The sequence below is a fragment of the Mobula hypostoma genome, chromosome 8, assembly GCF_963921235.1.
Source record: "Mobula hypostoma chromosome 8, sMobHyp1.1, whole genome shotgun sequence".
Classification (NCBI taxonomy): domain Eukaryota; kingdom Metazoa; phylum Chordata; class Chondrichthyes; order Myliobatiformes; family Myliobatidae; genus Mobula; species Mobula hypostoma.
In genome coordinates, this window is record NC_086104.1 from 99,732,190 (window position 1) to 99,756,091 (window position 23,902).

At 45.5% G+C, this 23,902-nt stretch overlaps 1 protein-coding gene across 3 annotated transcripts in view; it reads left to right on the forward strand.

Annotated features, from left to right (window-relative positions):
• LOC134350780 (NHS-like protein 1) overlaps positions 1–23,902 on the forward strand; it is a 308,666-nt gene that overhangs the window by 152,520 nt on the left and 132,244 nt on the right. The window contains exon 1 of one of the 3 annotated variants that reach the window (XM_063056462.1): positions 6,324–6,912. The exons of the other annotated variants lie outside the window; for them this stretch is intronic. Within the exon in view, the coding sequence (XP_062912532.1) occupies positions 6,690–6,912 (223 nt within the window). The 5' untranslated portion in view covers positions 6,324–6,689. Of the gene's footprint in view, positions 1–6,323; positions 6,913–23,902 lie in introns of those variants that run through there. 3 annotated transcript variants of the gene reach the window in all.

The window sequence follows — 23,902 nt, forward strand, 5'->3', positions numbered from 1 at the left end:
TTGGATTAAGCTACTGTACAGTAACCCTAGTGCTAAAATACTAACTAATCAGACCCTCTCGGAACCATTCAGTTTGCACAGGGGCACAAGACAGGGCTGTGCATTAAGTCCCTTATTGTTTGTGTTGGCCCTGGAACCACTGGAGGAGACTATACGTTCTCACCCCAAAATTTATGGGTACAGTAGAGAATATACTACCAACAAAATTTCCCTTTATGTGGACGATGTTTTGTTGTTTGTAACGAAACCATATATTACTATTCCAGTTTTGCTGGAAATCGTCAATCTATTTGGCACTTTCTCGAGGTATAAGATTAGTTGGGGGAAAAGTGAATTATTCCTGGTCTAAGTAGAAGAACAGGAGGGGCTTAAACAATTTCCATTCAAAATAACCCTTGAGAAGTCTACTTACCTTGGAATTGCAATAATCAAAAAGTATAGTTCTCTATTTGAAGCAAATTTTATCCCTCTAATTGAAAAGATTAAAAAGAAAACAGAATTTTGGAAGACACTCCCAGTTTCTTTAGTGGGTAGAGTAAATGCAGTCAAGATGATCTTTCTTCCCCAACTGCTCTATCTATTTCAGAACCTGCCCCTCTATCTTATCAAAACCTTTTTTAAAGGACTAGATTCAATAATTCAACCTTTTATATGGAATTATAAAGCCCATCAGATTAGGAAAGAACATCTCTGCAAGAATAAGACTACTGGGGGGCTGGCACTACCCAACTTTATTACTGGGCTGCTAACATTAGCCATATAGCATACTGGATAGATGATACAGTTGTACTTCCCGGATGGTTGGAGATGGAGAGTGAGGATTGCCTACCATATTCCATAGGGGCAATCATTATGTCCCCTATTCGATTAGATAAAGCCTGTTATAGAGGCAATCCCATTATTCATAGCACCATACAGATGTGGAGACAAATGGGGAAGCATTTGAAACTCAGAACACTATCTTTTCTTGTACCTATATCAGCGAACCCCTCTTTTATCCCCTCATGTATAGATGGGGCCTTTGATGCATGGTGAGAATTAGGCATACGCAGCGTTGGAGACTTATACATACAAGGGATTTTTGCATCATTTCGGCAGCTCCAGGACAAATTCAGATTGCAAAAGAGTCATTTTTTCAGGTATCTCCAGCTAAGACACTGTATAAGATCACATCTTTCTGGTTTTGAGACGGCAGAACCTGATAAATTAGATAATCATTTAAGATCATATTCAGGGACAGAACACATTATTGCCTATCTGTATTGACGCCATACAAAACAATTGCCATACAACAATGGATAATATTAAAAAAGTGTGGGAAAAGGAGTTGGGTACAGAGATAGAGGAGGTTATATGGAATGAGGCTTTGGAGTATGTTAACTCCTGTTCCATCAATGCCAGGCATTGTTTAATACAATTTAAAATCCTACATAGACTACATTACTCAAGAGTAAGGATTCGTAAAATATTCCCAGAGGTGTCCCCAATGTGTGAGAAATGCAAGTCCTCGGAGGCAAAGTTGTTACATAGTTCTCCTTTATGCCCCAGGATACAAGAGTATTGGAAGCAAATATTTGAGGTCCTAAAGGTTCAGATAATACCAGACCCCATTTTAATAATTTTTGGAACTTTTGCGAGGTCAAATAAATTCCAGGCTACCCAGCAACTCCTGACCTATGGCATACTTAATGGAAAGAAACTCATACTGATGTTCTGGAAAAAGGAGGAAACCCCATCACTCAGACAATGGCTGATAGCATTAACGGATACCCTGCATCTAGAGAGGATAAGATACGTTATCAAGGACGGATTCAAGGAATTTGATAAAATCTGGCAACCATTACTGTTGTATTTAGAAGAGACCAACAGCTGAACTGAGTGTGTGTGTGGGGTGGGGTGGGGTGTGCGGTAGGACCTAAACAGCACATACGGGAGGGGTGAGGGGAGGGAAGGGCTGGGAAGGGGAAAGGAGATGGGGTGGCAGGGTTTCCTTCGCTTTTTGCTTGTTTACTCTGCATACATTCATTTGACTTTCATTATGTTGTTATAAGAAAGAAAAGAAAAGAGAAGCATTGTACTTAAGGACATTGTCAGTTGTGGCTGATGTTGCTTCACAATAAAAACATTTGAAAACAAACAGAAACCTGGTGGTGAAGGGGAAGAAACTTTTCCTAAAATGCTGAGTGTGGATCTTCAGGATCCTGTAGCTCGGTCATGGCTGATTTACTTTCCCTCTCTACCCCATTCTCCTGCCTTTACCCCACCCTGTGTCACAGGTTACGTACGGGGTGGAGAGGGAAAATAAATCAGCCATGATCAAATTGCAGAACGGGTTCGATGGGCCAAATGGCTCCAATGTCTTATGGTCCTTTTGAAGTTTTAAACAAGAAATGGATAGTGAGGGCCTTTCGTGATGGATGCTGCTGCCTTTTGGAACGAGGATGTTGCCAGTAATCGAGGGCCTGAGTTACACGGCCAGTCTCGGTCTTTATTCCTTTCAACGCAGGAGAGTGAGGGGTGACAAACTATGAGAATTGCACGGTTTATTCATGTAAATAATTGCTTATTATAAATAAAGTATACTGTAATATGTAAAAAAAAACAATGTTTAAAAGACAAGGAATAAAGGGACTTGGGCCATACAGGATTAGGTCAGCCAGGTATCTTGGTTAGCACAGATGAGTTGGGCCAAAGGGCCTCTTTCCATTCTATATAACTATGGCTGTATGATGATAGCATGTTGGCTGCACTGCTCGCTCATTCGTTGTGCAAACCTTGCATTGGTCACCATGGAGTCAGAAAACTACAACACAGAAGCAGGTCCGCCTAGTCTGTGCCGAACCACTTAGGCTGCTTATTCCCATTAATCTGCACCATTAAGACCATAGCCCTCCATATCCCCACCACCCAGATACCGATCCAAATTTCTCTTAAACATTGAAATCGAGCTCGCAGGCACTACGTGTGCTGGCAGCTCGTTCCACACTCTCGTGACACTGTGAGTGAAGAAGTTCCACCTTTCACCCTTAGTACATGACCTCCAGTTGTAGTCCCACCCAACCTCAGTGGAAACAACCTGCTTTCATTTACCCTATCAATACCCCTCATAATGGATGTCTAGTCCCTGTATACTTCCATCCCCCATCAGGAAGGTCTCAAAGCTCTCCGCTTCTTTTTGGATTCCAGACCTAATCAGTTCCCCTCTACCACCACTCTGCTCCGTCTAGCGGAATTAGTCCTTACTCTTCATAATTTCTCCTTTGGCGCCTCCCACTTCCTCCAAACTAAAGGTGTAGCTATGGGCACCCGTATGGGTCCTAGCTATTCCTGCCTTTTTGTTGGCTTTGTGGAACAATCTATGTTCCAAACCTATTCTGGTATCTGTCCCCCACTTTTCCTTCGCTACATCGACGACTACATTGGCACTGCTTCCTGCACGCATGCTGAGCTCGTTGACTTTATTAACTTTGCCTCCAACTTTCACCCTGCCCTCAAGTATATCTGGTCCATTTCCGACACCTCCCTCCCCTTTCTAGATCTTTCTGTCTCTATCTCTGGAGACAGCTTATCTACTGATGTCTACTATAAGCCTACTGACTCTCACAGCTATCTGGACTATTCCTCTTCTCACCATGTCTCTTGCAAAAATGCCATCCCTTTCTCGCAATTCCTCTGTCTCCGCCACATCTGCTCTCAGGATGAGGCTTTTCATTCCAGGATGAGGGAGATGTCTTCATTTTTTAAAGAAAGGGGCTTTCCCTTCCTCCACCATCAACTCTGCTCTCAAACACATCTCCCCCATTTCACGCACATCTGCTCTCACTCCATCCTCCCACCACCCCACTAGGAATAGGGTTCCCCTGGTCCTCACCTACCACCCCACCAGCCTCCGGGTCCAACATATTATTCTCCGTAACTTCCACCACCTCCAACGGGATCCCACCACTAAGCACATCTTTCCGCTCCCCCCCCGCTTTCCGCAGGGATCGCTCCCTACGCGACTCCCTTGTCCATTCGTCCCCCCCATCCCTCCCCACTGATCTCCCTCCTGGCACTTACCTTTGTAAGCGGAACAAGTGCTACACATGCCCTTACACTTCCTCCCTTACCACCATTCAGGGCCCCAGACAGTCCTTCCAGGTGAGGCGACACTTCACCCAGGAGTCAGCTGGGGTAATATACTGCGTCTGGTGCTCCCGATGTGGCCTTCTATATATTGGCGAGACCCGACGCAGACTGGGAGATCATTTTGCTGAACACCTACACTCTGTCCGCCAGAGAAAGCAGGATCTCCCAGTGGCCACACATTTTAATTCCACATCCCATTCCCATTCTGACATGTCTATCCACGGCCTCCTCTACTGTAATGATGAAGCCACACTCAGGTTGGAGGAACAACACCTTATATTCCGTCTGGGTAGCCTCCAACCTCATGGCATGAACACTGACTTCTCTAACTTCCGCTAATGCCCCACCTCCCCCTCATACCCCATCTGTAATTTATTTATATACACACATTCTTTCTCTCACTCTCCTTTTTCACCCTCTGTCCCTCTGACTATACCCCTTGCCCATCTTCCGGTTTTCCCCCCTCCCACTTTTCCTTCTCCCTGGGCCTCCTGTCCCATTATCCTCTCATATCCCTTTTGCCAATCACCTGTCCAGCTCTTGGCTCCATCCCTTCCTCTCCTGTCTTCTCCTATCATTTTGGATCTCCCCCTCCCCATCCCACTTTCAAATCTCTTACTAGCTCTTCCTTCAGTTAGTCCCGACAAAGGGTCTTGGCCCGAAACGTCGACTGCACCTCTTCCTAGAGATGCTGCCTGGCCTGCTGCGTTCACCAGCAACTTTGATGTGTGTTGCTTGAATTTCCAGCATCTGCAGAATTCCTCGTGTTTGCCCCTCATAATTGTGTTTACCTCTATCAAATCTCCTCTCAATCTTCTACGTTCCAACAAAAAAAGTCCTAACCCAGGGGTTGGCAACCTTTTTGTCTCTGTGGGCCGGATCGCGTATTAATGAGCAGATGGTGGGCCAGATAAATGCCATAAAAACTTGAAATATGGGAATTATCCATTTAAATGCATCTAGTTAATGAATATTGCATGCTAGAAAATCATTTGACAGAGGTTGCATACCCCTGTCCTAACCTATTCAATCTTTCCTTATAACTAAGGTACTCCAGACCCTTCAACATACTTGTAAAATTTCTCTGCATTCTTTCAACCTTATTTGCATCTTTCCTGTAGATAGGTGAGCAAAACTGCACACAATACTCTAAATTAGACCTCACCAATGTCTTTACAACTTCACACGTAGTCTTGTGTTGTTTTATGTAGCACCATGGTCCTGGAGGAACGTTGTTTCGTTTTTACTATGTACTGTACCAGCAGTTTATGGTTGAAATGTCAATAAAAAGCGACTTGACTTGAACATAACATCCTATCTCCTGTACTGGTCAATACTTGGTTTATGATGGCCAATTTGCCAAAAGCTTTCCGTATGACTATCTACCTCTGACGGCACCTTCAATGAATTATGGGCCTGTATTCCCTGCTCTTTGTTCAACCACTCTCCTCAGTGCGCTACCGTTGACTGTGTAAGACCTACCCCTGGTTGGTCCTACCGGAGTGCAACACCTCGCACTTGTCTGCTTTTTTTCCGGCCCATTTTCCCCGCTGCGAGCTCTGATAGTCTTCCTCACTGTCCACGACACCCCCAATCATGTTGCCATCCGCAAATTTGCTGATCCAGTTAACCACATTGGCATCCAGATCGTTGATATAGGTGACGAACGACCAGTGACTGGCTGGCTCTTTGTGCTGAATTATTTAGTGAGACATCCTCAGTGGGCGCTCCTTCTCGGGGTCAAGGGTCAGTTGGAAGTGGTCGCCTCGTCCTCCCGAGTAATCTGATCGGACCTGGATAGATTGTGTTCTCTCAGCTCATTAAAACACAATCTCTCCCGATTTTTGAATGAAGGTAGTCGTGCGTTGGGCCAGCCTGCTGTTCAGTGGGACGGGATCCGACACTCGGACCCAGCTGTGTAAACAGGCCGGCCGGCCGGCTCTTCCCCAGCGCGCCGCTGGCCGCTGTCTACGCCCCGCTGGCCGGTGGAGCGCCGCGCTCGCAGCGAGTCAGAGCGATGGAGGGTGGGGCTTGTGCAGAGGCGGTTGCTATGACTTTGGAAGAGATCAGGTTTCATTCTGAGCGCCGGCTCTCTGCGTGCTCGCAATTGCTAATCGTTAGCCGCGGCCAGACCCGGTGCCGTGCGCCTTCTCTCCTCTGCCGCCCAGCTCTCCAGCTCGATCGGAAAGGGGGAGAGCTAGGCGCAGCAAGAGGACCGTGGTATCGTGAGCGACAACCTCTGCTGGGCACTTTCCGGAGGGTGCTTTCCACATCTCCGCGATAGCAGGTAGATGTGCGTTATCGATCAGGTATCCGAACGCTCCCCCGCTCTGCCGGTACTCTTTATGAACTGTTGCGTGTGGACTTCGAGAGGGGAGCCTCCACAATGAGCTGAGAGACGACATGCCCGGTCGCTCTCCCAACCCACCAAAAGTTCACTCCTCCTGGGAACATGCGTGTCTCCCTGTGACCCCTCCGCTGGGACGGAGAAGTCGTCTCGCCGCCCCGAAGGAGGCTTTTAGGAAGAGAGAAAAGCCCCTCGTCTCCCGCTCAGGGCGCAAATGTACATCACCGACCTCCGACCTCCGGGCCAAGCCATGAAGAAGGACTGTGTCTCGGGGACCCCGAAGAAGAAGCCGAGCCCTGGCTCTGTCCCCCGAGCTCTAAGCTGGCTGAGCTTCGCGTCGCTCACCAAGCAGACGGGGCAGCTGCTCCACAGTGACGGGCAGCTGGGGTCAGTGAGTCCTGGAGATGACTGGAGGTGCACGTCCCAGCACAGTGACGGTAAGGTGTGGCGTCCCCCACACTGGCTTGTTCCCATTAGCTTTCCTTTGCCGGGACGGAGTGTGATCTTCCGGCCTGTGTCAGTTTTGGCAAACCTGTCTCTTTGACTGTCCACACCATCACAAGGGACTGGCACTTCCAAAAGACGTTTGGATAGGTACACGGGAGGGAGGGGTGGAAAGCGCTGTGGTCCGGGTGCAGATCGGCAGGACTAGGGCAGCGTAATAGTTCGTCACGGACTAGATGTTTCTGTGCTCTTGTATTCTGTGGCAATGACATGGGGCAGAAGTAGGCCATTCGGCCCATCGAGCCTGCTCCGCCATTACACGATGGTTGATCTATTAACCGTCGCTACCCCATTCTCTTATCTTCTCCCCATAATCTTTGACGCCCTGAACACTCAAGAACCTATCAACCTCTGTTCTAAATACACTCAATAACTTGCCCTCCACCGCCGTCTGCGGCAATGAATTCCTCAGATTCACTACTCTGACTGAAGAAATTATTCTTCATCTCTGTTCTAAATGGGCGTCCTTCTATACTGAGGCTGTGCCCTCTGGTCCTAGACTCTCCCACTAATGGAAACGTCCTCTGCCTCCTTGTCCAGCATTGTGGAGGGGGGGGAGTATTTACAAAAGGATTGCAAGGGACAGAATTGGTTCTCTTGAAGATCGGAAAGGTTGTCTCTGTGTGGAGCTGCAGGGGATGGAGGAGATCTTAAATGGATTTTTTGCATCTGTATTTAGTTGGGTGTTGGACAAAGATTCTATAAAAGTGAGGCAAAGCAGCAGTACAGTCATGGACCCTGTACGGATTACAGAGGAGGAGGTGTTTGCTGTCTTGAGGCTAATTAGGGTGGATAAATCCCCAGGGCCTGACAAGGTGTTCCCTCAGACCCCTTGGGAGGCTAGTGCAGAAATTGCAGGGGCCCGAACAGAGATATTTAAATCATCATTAGCCACGGGTAAGTTGCATTAGGGTTACTGACATGAAGATGCACAGGTGCAGATGTTTTGTGCTTGGCTTCACACTGTACACCGATTCACTGTCCTTGCATGGGGCAACATAGCCTCTGTCTCTGCACCTAACCCTAACACGAGAGTGTTATTTTAATCTGTCGCTTACTGCAAGAAATGCGCCTTGGAGTGTCTGCTTAGCAAACTCAACAAGTTGCCATGTGCATAATGTGAGCAATTTTGTCCTTTTCAGCTTGAGAGAGTGGCTTAATATGGTTTGTTGGCCTTCATTAGTCAATGGATTGAGTTCAACAGCCGTGATGTAATGTTGCAGCTCCATGAAACTGGTTAGACAATAATAAACCAATTTACCTCATGAGGTGGTTAAACAATGAATCACAAGCACTTGTTGTGTAGCCAGTTAATCTATTTCAATCCAAAAGAGTGTGAAGTGATACAGTTTGGAAGGTCGAATTTGAAGGTAGAGCACAGGGTTAACATTCAGATTCTAAGCAGTGTTGAGGAACAGTGGGATCTTAGGGTCCACATCCATAGACCCCTCAGTGTTGCTGCAGAAGTTGATAGGGTTAAGAAGGCGTATGGTGCATTGGCCTTCTTTAGTCAGGAGATTGGGTTCAAGAGCTGTGAGATAATGTTGCAGCTCTATAAAACTCTGGTTGGACCACACTGGAGTATTATGTTCAGTTCTGGTGGCTACATTATAGAAAGGGTGTGGAAGCTTTAGAGAGGTTGCAGAGGATGTGGCCTGGATTAGAGAGCATGGTTTATGAGGAAAGGGTGGGTGAGCTAGAGCTTTTCCCTTTGGAACAAAGGAGGATGAGAGGTGACAGTAGAGGTACAAGATGATAAAAGGCATAGATTGAGTGGACAGCCAGAGATTTGTTCCCAGGGCAGAAGTAGATAATATGGGATGGTACAATATGAAGGTAGTTGGAGGAAAGTATCAGGGGGATGTCAGAGGTAGGTGTTTTTACACTTGGGCGGGGGGGTGGGGTTGGTGCTTGGAACGCCCTCCTAGGGGTGGTGGTAGCGGTCAATACATTAGGGAGATTTAGATGAGCACATGGATGATAGAAAAATGGAGGGCTATTCGGGAGGGAAGGGTTAGATTAATCCTAGAAGTGGGTTAAAAGGTTGGCACAGCATTGTGGACAAAGGGCCAGTATTGTGCTGTGATATTCTATGTTCTATTTCTATGAGTCATAGTCATAGTCATACTTTATTGATCCCGGGGGAAATTGGTTAAAGAGGGGACTACTGTTCACATTAACTACTCTCTTTTCACGCTTGTGATAGTTTTTAAATTATTTGCGAGTTTACACATGCAGTCTCTCTTCTCCCTTTTAAAGATTTGTTAAGTGATTCCCAAATCTGCTGCCCTTGACAGACTATTATCGCCACACGTACCGAGTTAGAATGAAAAAACCCTGTCATCCATACAGGGGTCATTCAAAAATACACTCAGTGGCCACTTCACTACGAGGTACCAAATAATCTGGTCACTGAGTGTATGTTCATGGTCTTCTGCTGCTGTAGCCCATCTACTTCAATGTTTGATGTGTTGTGTGTTCAGAGATGCTCTTCTGCACACCACCGTTGTAACGTGTGGTTATTTGAGTTACTGTTGTCTTCCTGTCAGCTTGAACCACTCTCACCATTATCCTCTGACCTCTCTCATTAAAAGACATTTTTGCCCACAGAACTGCTGCTCACTGGATGTTTATTTTTGGTTTTCGCATCATTCTCTGTAAACTCTAGAGTGCTTGAAAATACCAGCAGATCAGCAGTTCCTCAGATACTCAAACTACCTCATCTGGCACCAGTGTCAAAGTCACTGAGATCACATGTCTTTCCCATTCTGATGTTTTGTCTGAACAACAACTGAATCTTTTGACCACGACTGTCAGCTATTATGCATTGAGTTGCTGCCAAATGATTGGCTAATTAGATGTTTGCAATAACAAGCAGGTGTACAGATGTACGTAATAAAGTGACCGCTGAGGATATGGCTGGTTACAGTTTACAGCCTGCCTGTGTCATTGGACCGGAACATTCCCTAAGTGAATGGTCTGTCCATTACAGACCTTATGTCAATGGACTAGGATATTCCCTTAGTGATTGGTCTGTCCATTACAGACCCTGTGTCATTGGACTGAGACATTCCCCGAGTGATTGGTCTGTCCATCACAGATCCCCTGTCATTGGACCTGGACATTCCCAAGTGATTGGTCTGTCCATTACAGCCCCTGTGTCATTGGACTGGGACATTCCCTGAGTGATTGGCCTGTCCATTACAGCCCCTGTGTCACTGGATTGATTCCCTGAGTGATTGGTCTGTCCATTACAGACCCTGTGTCATTGGACTGAGACATTCCCCGAGTGATTGGTCTGTCCATCACAGATCCCCTGTCATTGGACCTGGACATTCCCAAGTGATTGGTCTGTCCATCACAGATCCCCTGTCATTGGACTGGGACATTCCCTGAGTGATTGGCCTGTCCATTACAGCCCCTGTGTCACTGGATTGATTCCCTGAGTGATTGGTCTGTCCATTACAGACCCTGTGTCATTGGACTGAGACATTCCCCGAGTGATTGGTCTGTCCATCACAGATCCCCTGTCATTGGACCTGGACATTCCCAAGTGATTGGTCTGTCCATTACAGCCCCTGTGTCATTGGACTGGGACATTCCCTGAGTGATTGGCCTGTCCATTACAGCCCCTGTGTCGCTGGATCGATTCCCCGAGTGATCATTACAGCCTGTATCATTCATTAGATTGGGACATTCCCCGAGTGAATTCCTATCAAAGCTAGTTACATATGCCTGCTTTCCTTAGACGCTGGCTGATTTAGAAGTTTGTGGACTTCAAACGATGGTGTGGTCATTTGAGAGTGAGTTCATCAGATTAAATAAGGTTGCTTCCCCTTTGTTTCTAGGTGATCAAAGACCGTTGCAACCTTAGTCTCTTCAATGTTTACACATCTGCTGATGTTGTATCCCTGCCTTCCCCTTTCCTTTGTATTCAGATCAAGAGTTTCTGTTGTGTTCATGATCAATATTTACATTCTGGTGTTTAGACCTTTAATTTCAAAAGGATGGCTTTCAAAACCACTGTGTTAGAAAAGGAACTCTGAGAACGGCCTAGCGACTCAATGCAGCAATTGAGTTATTTTTAAAGGCTGATCAAAGTGAAGCCAGACTTTTTAGATAATGCCCAAACACTATGCACTGTACAGTATGTTTAGTTACCTGTTTGTATTAGATGGAGGGCCATCTGGCTACTTAGGCCTTGTGTCTCCATTTCACAGAAAGGATTCAAGATTGTTTAATATCATTTCTAGTACGCAAGTGTAAAGGAGAACAAAATAATTGTTAATCTAGATACGATGCAGCGCCAAAAAAAACACTAAGAAAAAGAACACAATAAAATGCATAAGGTAACTTATTTACATAGATTGATTGTATGTCCACAAAGTGACACTAGGCACAGGAGTGTCTACATAAGGTGACTGACAGGAAATTTTCATTAAGTAGAGATGGTCGGGGGTGTGGAGGGGTGGGTGAATTGTTGGAGGTGTTGCTTAGCCTTACTGCATGGGAATGTAACTGTTTTTGAGTGTGGTGGTCCTGGTGTGGATGTTGCCCATGTAACTGCCTCTCTGATGGGAGTAGGACCAACAGTTAATGAGCAGGGTGGGTGGATCCTTTGGCTATATTATCGCTGATGTAAAATTAATTGTTTTGCAGCAGCAGTACAATGCAAAGAGACAATATATTCCAGAATTATAGTAATTATTGCTTGTTAATTTATTTGTTGTAAGCTACTTTATGTGTTGTTATTGCATTATGTGTACAGAGGAGCTAAAATGTTTGTGGACCCTGTAGAATTTTCTCATTTCTGCATGAATATGACCTAAAATGTGATCAGATCTTCATGTAAGTCCTAAAACTAGATAAAGAGAACCCAATTAAATAAATAGCACAAAAATATTATACTTGTTCATTTATCTATTGAGAAAAATGTTATATGCATTTGTTGGAAAAAGTATGTGACCTGTTGCGTTCAGTAACTGGTGTGACCTCCGTAGAGCAATAACTTCAACCAAATATTTCTGGTAACCGTTGATCAGTCCTGCACATCAGGCCATTCCTCCTTACAAAACTGTCAACTGTGGGATGTTGGTGGGATTCCTTGTATGAAACTGCTTGTTTCAGGTCTTTCCACAACATTTCTATGGGATTACGGTCAGAACTTTGACTTGGCATTCCAAAACAGGAATTTTCTTCTTCTTAAGCTATTCTGTTGTTGATTTACTCTTGTCTTTCAGCTCATTGTCTTGTTGCATTATCCAACTTCTATTAAGCTTCAGGTGATGACTGCTACCCTGATATTGTCCTGTAAAATGTCTTGATACAATTTTGAATTCATTGTTCCCTCAATGATTGAAAGTTGTCCAGGCCCTGAGGCAGCAAAGCAGGCCCAAACCATGATGCTCCTTCCACCATGCTTCACAGCTGGGATGAGGTTTTGGTGTTGGTGTGCACGGGTCTTTTCCCTCCAAACATATCAATATACATTTCTGTCAAAAAGTTCAACTTTTGTCTCATCTGTCTACAGAACGTTGTCCCAGAAGCAATGCAGCGAAGTTTTTTTTGGAGAGCAGTAGTTTCCTCCGTGGTGTCCTTCCATAAACACCATTCTTGTGCAGTGTTTTTCTTATAGTGGATGCATGGACAGAGACTTTAGCAGGTTCTAGAGATTTCTGCAGGTCTTTTGCTGTTACCCTTGGGTTCTTTTTCATCTCATTCGGCACTGCACATTGTGTTCTCGGTGTGGTCTTTGCAGAACGCCCACTCCTAGGGAGTGCAGCAACAGTACTGAATTTCCTGCATTTCCAGATAATTTCTCTTGCTGTGGACTGATGAACACTCAGGTCTTTAGAAATGCTGCTGTAGCCTTTTCCAGCTTCATGCATCTCTACAATTCTTCTAAGGTCCTCTGAAAGTTGTTTTTATCGAGGCATAGTGTACATAAACAGATCTTTCTTGAGAAGAGCAGGCTCTGTCAGTAACTTGACTTTGTGTATCATTTTTTAGAACAGGGCACCTCTCGAACCCACAACTTCAATCTCATCTCTTAGACTGGAACACCTGACTCCAAATAGCTTTTGCAGAAGGCATTATCCCAGAAGATCACATACTTTTTCCAACAAATACATGTAATATTGGATAATTTTTCTAAATAAATAAATGAGCAAGTGTAATATTTTTGTTATTTAGTTAATTGGGTTCTCTTTATCTAGTTTTAGGACCTACATGAAGATTTGATCACATTTTGGGTAATATTTATGCAAGATAGAGAAAATTTAACAGGGTTTACAAACTTTCTAGCACCACTGTCTGAGTATTATATAATGTTGTGTGTGAATTATATGTACTGTGTTATGCACCTTGGTCTGAGGAATGTTGCTTCGTTTGCTGATATACATTTGTACGGCAGAATGACAAACTGATCTTGAACTTAAATTACAAAATAAGTAGTGCAAAAAAGTAATTAACAGATTATTGATCGTGGACCATTCAGAAATATGATGGTGGAGGGGAAGAAGCTGTTCCTAAAACACTGAGTGTGTGTCTAACTCCTCCCTGATGATAGCAATGAGAAGAGAACATGCCCTGTGTGATGGGGGTCAAAATGATTGATGCTACTTTTTTGAGGAATCGCCCTTTTGAAGATGCTCTGGATGCTGGGGAGGCTCGTGACCATGATGTAGCTGACTGAATTTACAGCTTTCTGATCCTGTGCACTGTAATGTCAAGTTGTACTTGATTTGTAGCATCACACTTCAAACTTACAATAAATTCTACAAATTGTTTGTGTCATTTTGTTTTAGCTTACTTTGTACTGTCATGTTTTTCTCTCTCTCGCCCCCCTCTCTCTCGCCCCCTCTCTCTCCCCCCCTCGCCCCCCCTCTCTTGCCCCCCCCTTTCGCACCCCCCCTCAACTCTGTTCCCCTCCCCCCACCTCTCTACTTCAGCTCCCTCACACCCTTCCTCTCCCCCCACTCCGGCTCTTCCACCCCGCTGTTATTAGGTTCTGAAATGGAACTCTTCTGTGTCAGAAGACCTTTCCATAGATGCTGCCTGACCTGATGGGTTCCTCCAGCATTTAGTGTGTGTTCCAGATGGCATTAGTCGGGCATCAACACTGCATGCTCTCACTGACTAGTTGAGGAGATTGCCTCCCAGAAGTATTATAACCTGCACCAGTCATCCAAGATATCACTAACTTCTGGACCAGAGGCGTTGCCTGGGTGAAACCGCTTTAGTGGCCATTTCTAAATGTGTTTTAAGTTTAGCATATCGACAGTCTGTCTGCATTTAGGGACACAGTGTCCACAACTAAAACTGCATATCAATTTTTCTTCTCAGATACTCGCTGGTTTGGACTCTATTGCCAAACCACATTTAATGATATATTACTTATTTAAGATCTGGCATTCACTGTCAGTGTGTTTCCAAAAGAGCAATTCATCTGCTGCGTCTAAAAAGAGGAAGGACCTTGGGTTAATGATTTGGGAAATGTCTCCAGTACAAGTTCAAGTTTGGGTTTATTGTCATTTCAACCATTTACCCTTATACTGCCTACGTTCCTCCAGACCAAGGTGCACAGCGCAGTACAAATAACGCATGCACATAACACATAGGGCAATATTGACACAAATAAATTCACATTTATTATACAGGTTAAGGAATAGACAGCGTAAGGCTGCCGGTGCCTCATACGTGATGAGACCTGGGTGACTCCAGTAAACTTTTTTCCAAGGGTGAAACTTTTCACTTCAGCCTTCCGAACGCACTCAGTGAGTTTAAACAACACTCACAAGATGCTGGAGGAACTCAGCAGGTCAGGTAGCACCTATGGAGGGAAATAAACAGTGGACATTGTGGAACGAGACTCCTCATCGGAGTGAGTAAAAGCTTTCACTGGCTTTGTGGAGAGCTTGTGCCTGCACTAGCACAGGGAAGGGTCTTCATTAAGTAGATCCCAGAGCTGCAATGCCACACACAAGATGCTGGAGGGTTAGGCAGCATTTGTGGAGGGAAACAGACCCTTCATCTGGACTGAAAGTTAGAGGGAGTGATAAAAAGGTGAAAGAAAGTGGTGGTGGATCCAGCTGAAGGGAGAGCTAACTTGCTGACAGAGGAAGGGGGATAAGAATAGTGACAGAGGCTGGGAGGTGAGGGGTAGGCTTATATGGAGATAGAGGAGTTGTGAGAAGAAATAGTGACAGAGGCAGGGTGGTGATTGATGGAGGTCTGCAGATGTGGAATCTGGTGGGAAAGGAGGGTGGAGCATAGAACCAAGTGAGGGAGGTAGGGAGGTGGGAACAGTAAGAGGGAGGGACCAGAGGGAAGGATGTGTGGGTGATGGGCAGATGGAGTGGGTGGAGGAGAGGAAGGAAACGGTGATTGGGTGAGTGTAGGAGGAACTGAGCAGACCAGGAGGATGGAGAACAGGACAAAGGGGGAGGGGGAGCAGAATTCCGTGTTAGGTGGATCTGAGGCACAATTCCTCTAGTTTTCAGAAGCTTCACCCTGGCAATGGAGGACAGACAGGCCAATGTGGGGAATAGGAATTAAAATAGCTGCCAGCCTGGAGCTCCAGAAGGCTATGGCAGTCTAGGTGAGACACTGGGTCTGCAGTTGGTCTCACCAGTACAGAGGAAATAATCTCTACTGAATAAAAGAGTTGGAATGATCAATTGATGTATATTCCTGGTGTTGGTGAAGAACGTTGAGAACATGCTGCAGTCGTGTAGCAGTTAGTGTCATGCCAGCAACCCGGGTTTAATATCACCAGGTTGGTGTCTGTAAGGAGTCTCTCTGTGACTCTGTGGGTTTCCACTGGGTGCTCTGGTTTCCTCCCATGTTCCAAAGACGTGTGAGTTAGGGTTAGTGAGTTATCCAACCACACAGTCTTGTAGTGGTAAGCGTGATACCATTACAGTGTTAGATCAGGGTTCAATTCCTGACGGGAGAGATTTGATGCAAATGACGCATTCCACTGATTGTTTCGACGTACATGTGACAAATAAAGCTAATCTTTATCTTTGTGGGCATGCTATGTTGGCGCGAGAATCACAGCGTTACTTGGGGCTGCCCCCAGCATATCCCTGGACTGCTGGTCACCGCCACAAACAACGCTTTTCACTGTATGTTTCAATGGGCATACTTGTGAAAAATAAAGCTAACCTTTAATATTTTTCAGAAATCTTGGTAATGTCCAGACCTCCTGTGTCAACCAACATCTTCATCTCGGTTTGAGGCTATCTGTCTGTGACTTGATAATCTGAGCACTCTGTGAGTGTTACTATACCAGTCAAATCCCTTTAAAATGTGGTCATATCCTTAACCTGATCTTCTGACACAGAACCACCTTTCTTTTCCCAAACCATGCACACTTGCACGAGATTACCTCAGAGATGCACAAAGTGACACAACAATGGTGTGGAAGAAGAGAAGACAACAGACATTGTAATGTCTGGTTAATGGACGTTAGGTTTCCAATTAACTGCAGGTGAGTTCCAGGGAACATGATTGGTCAGTCTGAAAGAGGGTCAAAGGGGAAGACAGCATTGTGAGACAACTGAAAACATACCTAGCAGTAATCCCGGGCATCCCATTTTCTCCACCTATCCATCAGGCAGAAGGTAAAAAAGCCTGAAAACACTTACATCAGGCTCAAGGAGAGGATCTCTCCCTCTGTCCCTTCCTCACTCCTTCTCTGCCCCTCTCCCTACCACCCTCTCCCTACCACACCCTCTCCCCAGCACATCGTTACATGATGTTGGTCGTTGATGCAAATGAGGCATTTCACTGTATATTTCCATGTTTTGATGTACATGTGACAACTTTAGAAAAATCTCAGCGGGTAGTGAATCTTTGGAACTCCCTGCCTCCCCCCCCCCACCCCCCGCCCGCCCACCTCCCCAATGATGGCAGTGGCCAGATCATTAGATAGATTTAAATCTTCAGTGTCCTCCTGTCTCCATCATCCTCTGAAGTCGATGGCGTGGTAGAAGTTCATCAATACTTCTGCAACCCACTGTACAGGGGTTTGTTTGGTCTGTACTGCTTCACTGGAGTCCTGTTGGCCATCCTTTCCTATTTCCCTGCTGAGATAGGTTTAAGGTAGAGACAGATAAGTATTTGAAGCTTTACGGTCAACCTTCTGGAATATATTTTATTATTTGTGGTAATATTACTTTGTGTTGCGTGTGAATCATATGTAGTGTGTTGCGTACCTTGTCCAGAGGAATGTTGTTTTGTTTGGCAGTGTGCGTGTGTATGGTTGAATGACAATGAACTTGAAATTAATAGCTGAGGAAGTGGGGGTTGTGGGTTTGTTATTGTCACACGTACCCAGTGAGGTACAGTGAACACCCTTGTTTAGTGTGTCAGCCATACACATCACTTTGTCACACCAGTGCATTGGGAAAGTACCAGGCACGTCAGGGCTGCTGAGGCTGGCATAAAGCAGCTGTGATGTCACTGAATGGTGGGGCAGGCTTGAGGGACTGAGCAGCCTCCCCTGTTTTCTAGTGTTCCTGTGTCCCAGATGAGCTGAGGCTTCATAAGGCATTGGCCAGACCACATTTGGAGTATTGTGAGCAGTTTTGGCCCCTTATCTAAGAAAGGATGTGCTGACATTGGAGAGGGTCCAATGGAGCTTCATGAAAATGATTCCAAGAATGAAAGGGGTAACATATGAAAAGTGCATGGTGGCTCTGGGCCTGTCCATGTTGGAAGTGAGAAGAATGAGGGGGTATCTCATTGAAACTTACCAAATATTAAAAAACCAAGACAGAGAGGATCTGGAGAGGGTGTTTCCTAAGGTGGGGGAGTCTAGGACCAGAGATCATGGCCTCAAAATAGAAGGATGTCCCTTTGCAACAGAGATGGGGAGGAATTTCTTTAGCCAGAGGGTGGAGAATCTGTGGAATTCATTGACACAGACTGCTGTGGAGACCAGGTCATTGGCTATATTTAAAGCAGAGGTTGATGGGTTCTTGATTAGTCAGGGCATGAAAGGTTATGGGGAGAAGACCAGACAATGGGGTCGAGAAGGATAATAAATCAGCCATGCTGGGATTGTCAGAGCAGGGTTGACGGGCCAAATGGCCTGATTCTTATGGTCTAATCCACTTCTCTGAGTATCAGGGCAGAAACCAGCTGTGGCAGGCATGCTGAACAGGCAGCTTCGGCCTGACCAGAGTTCTTGCTCACACTGCTGCCCCCCAGGTGGCAGCGGCGGGGGGGGGGCGGTGGGGTGCGGTCTGGGACTTTTTGGGGAGACCTGTGGTCAGACTTGCAGTAGGATTGGACCAAAAGCCCTGTGACTGCACAAGCTTGGCCCTCTGCCACCAAGGCCGATCTCAATGCACTGAGCTGGCTGGACCAGGACAGCAGTCCAGAGCCCTCCTCGCACCAGAACAGCAAGCGACGGCGACTGAGTGATGAGGGAGCCTACCCCCACGCCCCTCCCCAACATGCCTCAGGAATGTTTTGCCTGAAAGGTAACCACTGCGAGAGATCAAAAAGAAATCTGCTGAGGTTTTAATTTTTCTTTCCAGGAAGCAAAAATTTTGCCGAGTTCTCAAGCGGACCAGACTTGACTGGAAACTTTCCCAGCCAGCGCCTCTCCTGTAACGTCGAGCCTGTTAGGTTGTGAGTGGAGGTTTCTCTGTGTGCACGCGTCTTGTTAAGCAGAAAGGAAAGGAGGTATTGTCAGTCAGTTGTTCTGTAGCATCTGGCATGCAGCATGCTGTGTGTGAGGAACTGAAGAAGGAATTTAACCCTTTCACTCTCCCTATGTGATCTTTGAGTTGCCTTGCTGTGGAGGGGCCTTGGATCGAGTGGTTGATATGTCCAATAATTGCTAGTTACAGTCACGGAGCCAGGCCGCACAGAACAAGGCCCTTCAGCCCAACTCTTCAGTGATGGCCATCCAAGTCTTTACCTGTGTTTGGCCCTCTAAAGTTCAGATCATAGAGCAGAGACCATTTCATTACAACAGTACACTGAAGTATCAGAATAACTAATATAATGGGTGGAAACGTGCATAATTCACAACCACCGACATTGAGTTGAAATTCACCTTAAGAGACTAATCTAACGTGATGATCTAATTAAGTGAAGTTTTTGCCAGGCTTTATGTTCTGTGTTTGGTGGACGATATGGGAGTTGTAATGGTTTCTCTTAAACTTAAAATGCCTCTGCTGTTTTATTTACGAAAGCCGACAACAGAATTATTACAGTTACAGGGACGGTGCACTGCAGGTAGACAGTAAGATGAGAGACACGATGAGGTAGATGGTGAGATCAAGAGTTCATCCGTATCGTATCAGAGAACTATTCAAGAGTTTGATAACAGTGGGATAGAATCTGACCTTGAGCCTGACGGGGTACGTGCTTTCAGGCTTTCGTAATTACTGCCCGATGGGAGGGGGGGAGAAGAGAGAATACCCGGGGCGGGTGGGGTTCACTACTTTGTAACCCGCTGAATCAGTAGGTAGTGCGGATGGCGTAATTTGGTCAATTTATGCCGCGTGCCCTGCAAACCTGGAGGAATTCTAGAGCTCTGCGTGACTGAATTGAATTCTGCAAGGACAGGAATGGGCTTCGATGACCTCTCCCACAGTCAGCATTGTGATTGCTGTCTGCTTAACCACTTCCTGCCCTTGTCGGTCTCCCCTCCCCTCTCACCAATCGGAACTGGGTCTATTATCACTGACATATGTCGTGAAATCTGTTATTTCATGGCAGCAGTACAGTGCAAGGCATAAAACAATTCAAGATTCAAGGTTATTTAATGTCATTTCCAGTACACAAGTGTAAAGGAAAACATCATAATTATTATTCCAGATCCGATGCAGTACAAAAAACACAATAAGAACTCAATTAAAGAAACATAAATATAAATATAAATAGACAAGATAGCTTATATACATATTGATTGTATATCCGTAAAATGATGCTAGGCAGAAGAGAGTCTGTACATAAGGTGACTCTGACAGGAAATGATAAAATAGTGGTGATGGCGGGTGTGGAGGGGTGGGTTAGTGGGTGGAGGTGTTGATCAGCCTTACTGCTTGGGGAAAGTAACTGTTTTTGGGTCTGGTGGTCCTGGCATGGATGCTGCGAAGCCTCTTCCCTGCTGGGAGTGGGACAAACAGTCCATGAACAGGATGGGTGGCATCCTCCATGGTGTTACTGGCCCCTTTCCGGCACCTTTCTGTATATACTGTACGTCCTTGATGGTGGGTACGCTGGTGCTGGTGATGTGTTGGGCAGTTTTGATGACCCATTGGAGAGCCTCCCTGTCCGCCCCAGCATAGTTTCCATACCCTGCAGATGCAGCTTGTTACGATGCTCTCTTCATCCTCCTCAGAAAGTAGAGGTGGTGTTGAGGCTGTATAGGGTGTGTTCTGGGACCGTGTGAGGTGTGTGATGTACACTCCCAGGATTCTGAAACTGCTTGCACTTTCTGTTGCTGTGTCTCCGTGTAAGCGGGCTGTGAGTAGTATGAGTTTTCCTGAAGTCGATAGCTATCTCCTTTATCTTGTTGACACTGAGGGAGACTTTATTTGCCTGGCACCAGGCTCCGAGCTCTTCCACCTCCTCTCTGTAGGCTGTCTCATGGCTGTTGGTGTTGTCGTGTCATTGGCGAACTTGACAGTGTGGTTACTCGGGTGGTTGGCTGTGAACAGAATGTACAACACCGGGAGCAAGATAAAGATGTCACGTCCTTTGTCACGTGTAGAGATAAACTTTCTTTCCTTTGCCATGCATACAGATCGTTCCATTGCAGTGATGCCTTGAGACGGGACAAAGGAAAACAATAACAGAATGCAGAATAAGGTGTTACAGGGAAAGTGCAATGCAGGCAGACAATAAAGTGCAAGGGCCAGAACGAGGCAGATCGTCAGAATCAGAATCAGGTTTATCATCACCGGCATGTGTCGTGAAATTTGTTAACTTAGCAGCAGCAGCACAATGCCATACGTAATATAGAAGGAAAAAAAAGTAAAAATAAATAAATAAGTAAATCAATTACAGTGTATTACATTGAATAGAGTAAAAACCATGCAAAAACAGAAATAATATTTTTTAAAAGTGAGGTAGTGTTTATGGGTTCAGTGTCCATTTAGGAATCGGATGGCAGAGGGGAAGAAGCTATCCCTGAATCGCTGAGCGTGTACCTTCAGGCTTCTGTAACTCCTTCCTGACGGTAACAATGAGAAAAGGGCATGCCCTGGGTGCTGGGGGTCCTTAATAATGAACGCTGCCATTCTGAGACATTGCTTCTTGAACTTGGTTCTTGGTACTTTGTAGGCTAGTACCCAAGATGGAGCTGACTAGATTTACAACCCTCTGCAGCTCCTTTTGGTCCTGTGCAGTAGCGTGCCCACCCCCCCCCCCCCATACCAGACGGTGATGTAGCCTGTCAGAATGCTCTCCACGGTACATCTGTAGAAGTTTTTGAGTTTTTTTGTTGACGTACCAAATCTCATCAAACTCCTAATGAAGGTTTGTGAGGTCAAGAATCCATCTTATTGTACCAGGTGCTGTTCAATAGTCTTATCACACTGAGATAGAAGGTGTCCTCAAGCCTGGTGGTTCATGATCTCTGGCTTTTCTGTCTTCTGCCAGTGGAAGAGGGGAGAAGAGAGAATGTCCTGTGCTTGGGGAGAGTGCAGAACAGGCTCACCGGGATGCTGCCTGGATTGAGCTACGAGGAGAGATTGGATAAACTTGGGTTGTTTTCTCTGGAAGAATGACAGAGGCTGAGGAAACACCTGGAAGAAATTCATAAAATTATGAAAGGTATAGATATAGGGATAGTCAGAATCGTTTTCATAGAACAATACAGTACAGGCCCTTCAGCCCATGATATTGTACCGACCTTTTAACCTACTCTAAGATCAATCTAACTCTTCTCTCCCACGTAGCCCTCCCATTTTCTTATCATCCATGTACCTAAGAGTTTCTTAAATGCCCCTAATGTATCTGCCTCTCCCACCACCCTGGCAGTGTTTGTTATGCACCCACCAGTCTCTGTGTTAAAAATAAATCTCCCAACATCACTCATTTACTTTTCTCCAGTCACCTTAAAATTATACCCCCTTTGTATTAGCCATTTCTGCCCTTGGAAAAAGTCTATTGCTGTCCACTGTATCTATGCCTCTTAAAATCTCGTACACCTCTATCAAGTCACTTCTCATCCTCCTACACTCCAAAAAGAAAATCTCTAGCTTACTCAACTCTCCTCATAAGACATGCTCTACAGTTCGGCAACATCCAAGTTAATCTCCACTGCATCCTCTAAGGCTTCCACGCCCGTCCTATAATGAGGCGACCAGTGCTTAACACAGCACTTTCAAGAATGGTCTGACCAGCAATTACCTTGTGGCTCTGGAACTCAATCCCCTGACTAATTAAGTCCAATACACGATACACCTTCTTAACCATACTATTAACTTGGGGTATCTATGGACATGGACTATAATTCCCAAGGTGTTCTACAGGAATGTGAAAAAACAGGAAGTTCTTCACATACATGTGGAAAAGTGCTGTAAATTACCAGTGTAATTTTGAAATTGAAAGCCCACAGGAAAACCCTCCCCATGATTGAGTGCGCATGATTGAGATTGACAAGGATGCTGTCCACAGGAAAGCAACATCCATTATCAAGGATCCCACCAACCAGGCCATGCTCTCTTCTCACATCTGCCATCAGGAAGAAGGTACAGGAGCCTTAGATTGCACTCCACCAGGTTCAGGAACAGTTACTACTCCTCAGCTATCAGACTCTGGAACCAGTGTGGATAACTTCACTCTGCTCAACACTGTACTGATTCCGCAACCTATGGACTCACTTTCAAGGACTCTACGGCTGACGTTCTCTGTATTAAAGTCATAGAACACTACAACACAGAAACAGGCCCTTCAGCCCATCTAGTGCATGCTCAACTGTTGTTCTGCCTAATCCCATTGACCTGCGCCAGGACCACGGCCCTTCACATTCCTCCCATCTCACGTACCTATCCAAATTCCTTTTAAGTGTTGAAATCAACCCCACATCCACCACTTGTGCTGGCAGCTCATTCCACACTCTCAGTACCCTCTGAGTGAAGATGTCCACCCTCACGTTCCCTAAACATTTCAACTTTCGTGCTTAACCCATGACCTCTAGTCCTAGTCTCACCCAATCTCAGTGGGAAAAGCCTGTTTGCATTTATCTTAACTACATGCTTCAATAATTTTGTATACCTCTATCAAATCTCCCCTCATTCTCTGGTACTCTTGGGAATAATGTCCTAATCTATTCAATCTTTCCCTATAAGTCAAATTCCCAAAATGCTGTTCAGGCGGGAGTGCCAGGATTCTGACCCGGCAGTGTTGGAAGCACAGTGATACATTTCCAATCAGAATGGAGTGTAACTCGGAGGGCAGCTTCAGACTGATGCTGTTTCAGTGTTCTCGTGCTTTTTGTTCGCAGTTTGTTTTCTTTTGCTCATTGCTTGTTTGTCAGTCTTTGTGTGTAGCTGTTCCTTGATTCTATTGTGTTTTTTTTTGTTCTACTGTAAATGCCCACAAGAATATTAACATGTACTTTGAAAATAAAGTTACTTTGAACTTTGAGCATGACTAGAGTGAGGGTAGGACTGATCAGCAGTAGAAGAAGAAATGAGCTTGGAGTGGGAGGTAGGGAGGTCTTCAGTATTCACCAGTGAGAGGGTCCTTGAGATTTGTGAGGGCAGCACCTCAGGATAAACCTGCTCCACACCCTCTCTAAAGACTCCACATCTTTCCTATAACAGGGTAACCAGAAGAGTGAGCACCCAGTGTACCAAGTCTGGCCAATCCAAAGTCAGAATCAGAATCAGGTTTAATATCACCAGCATATGTCATGACATTCGTTAACGTTGCAGCAGCGGTACATAA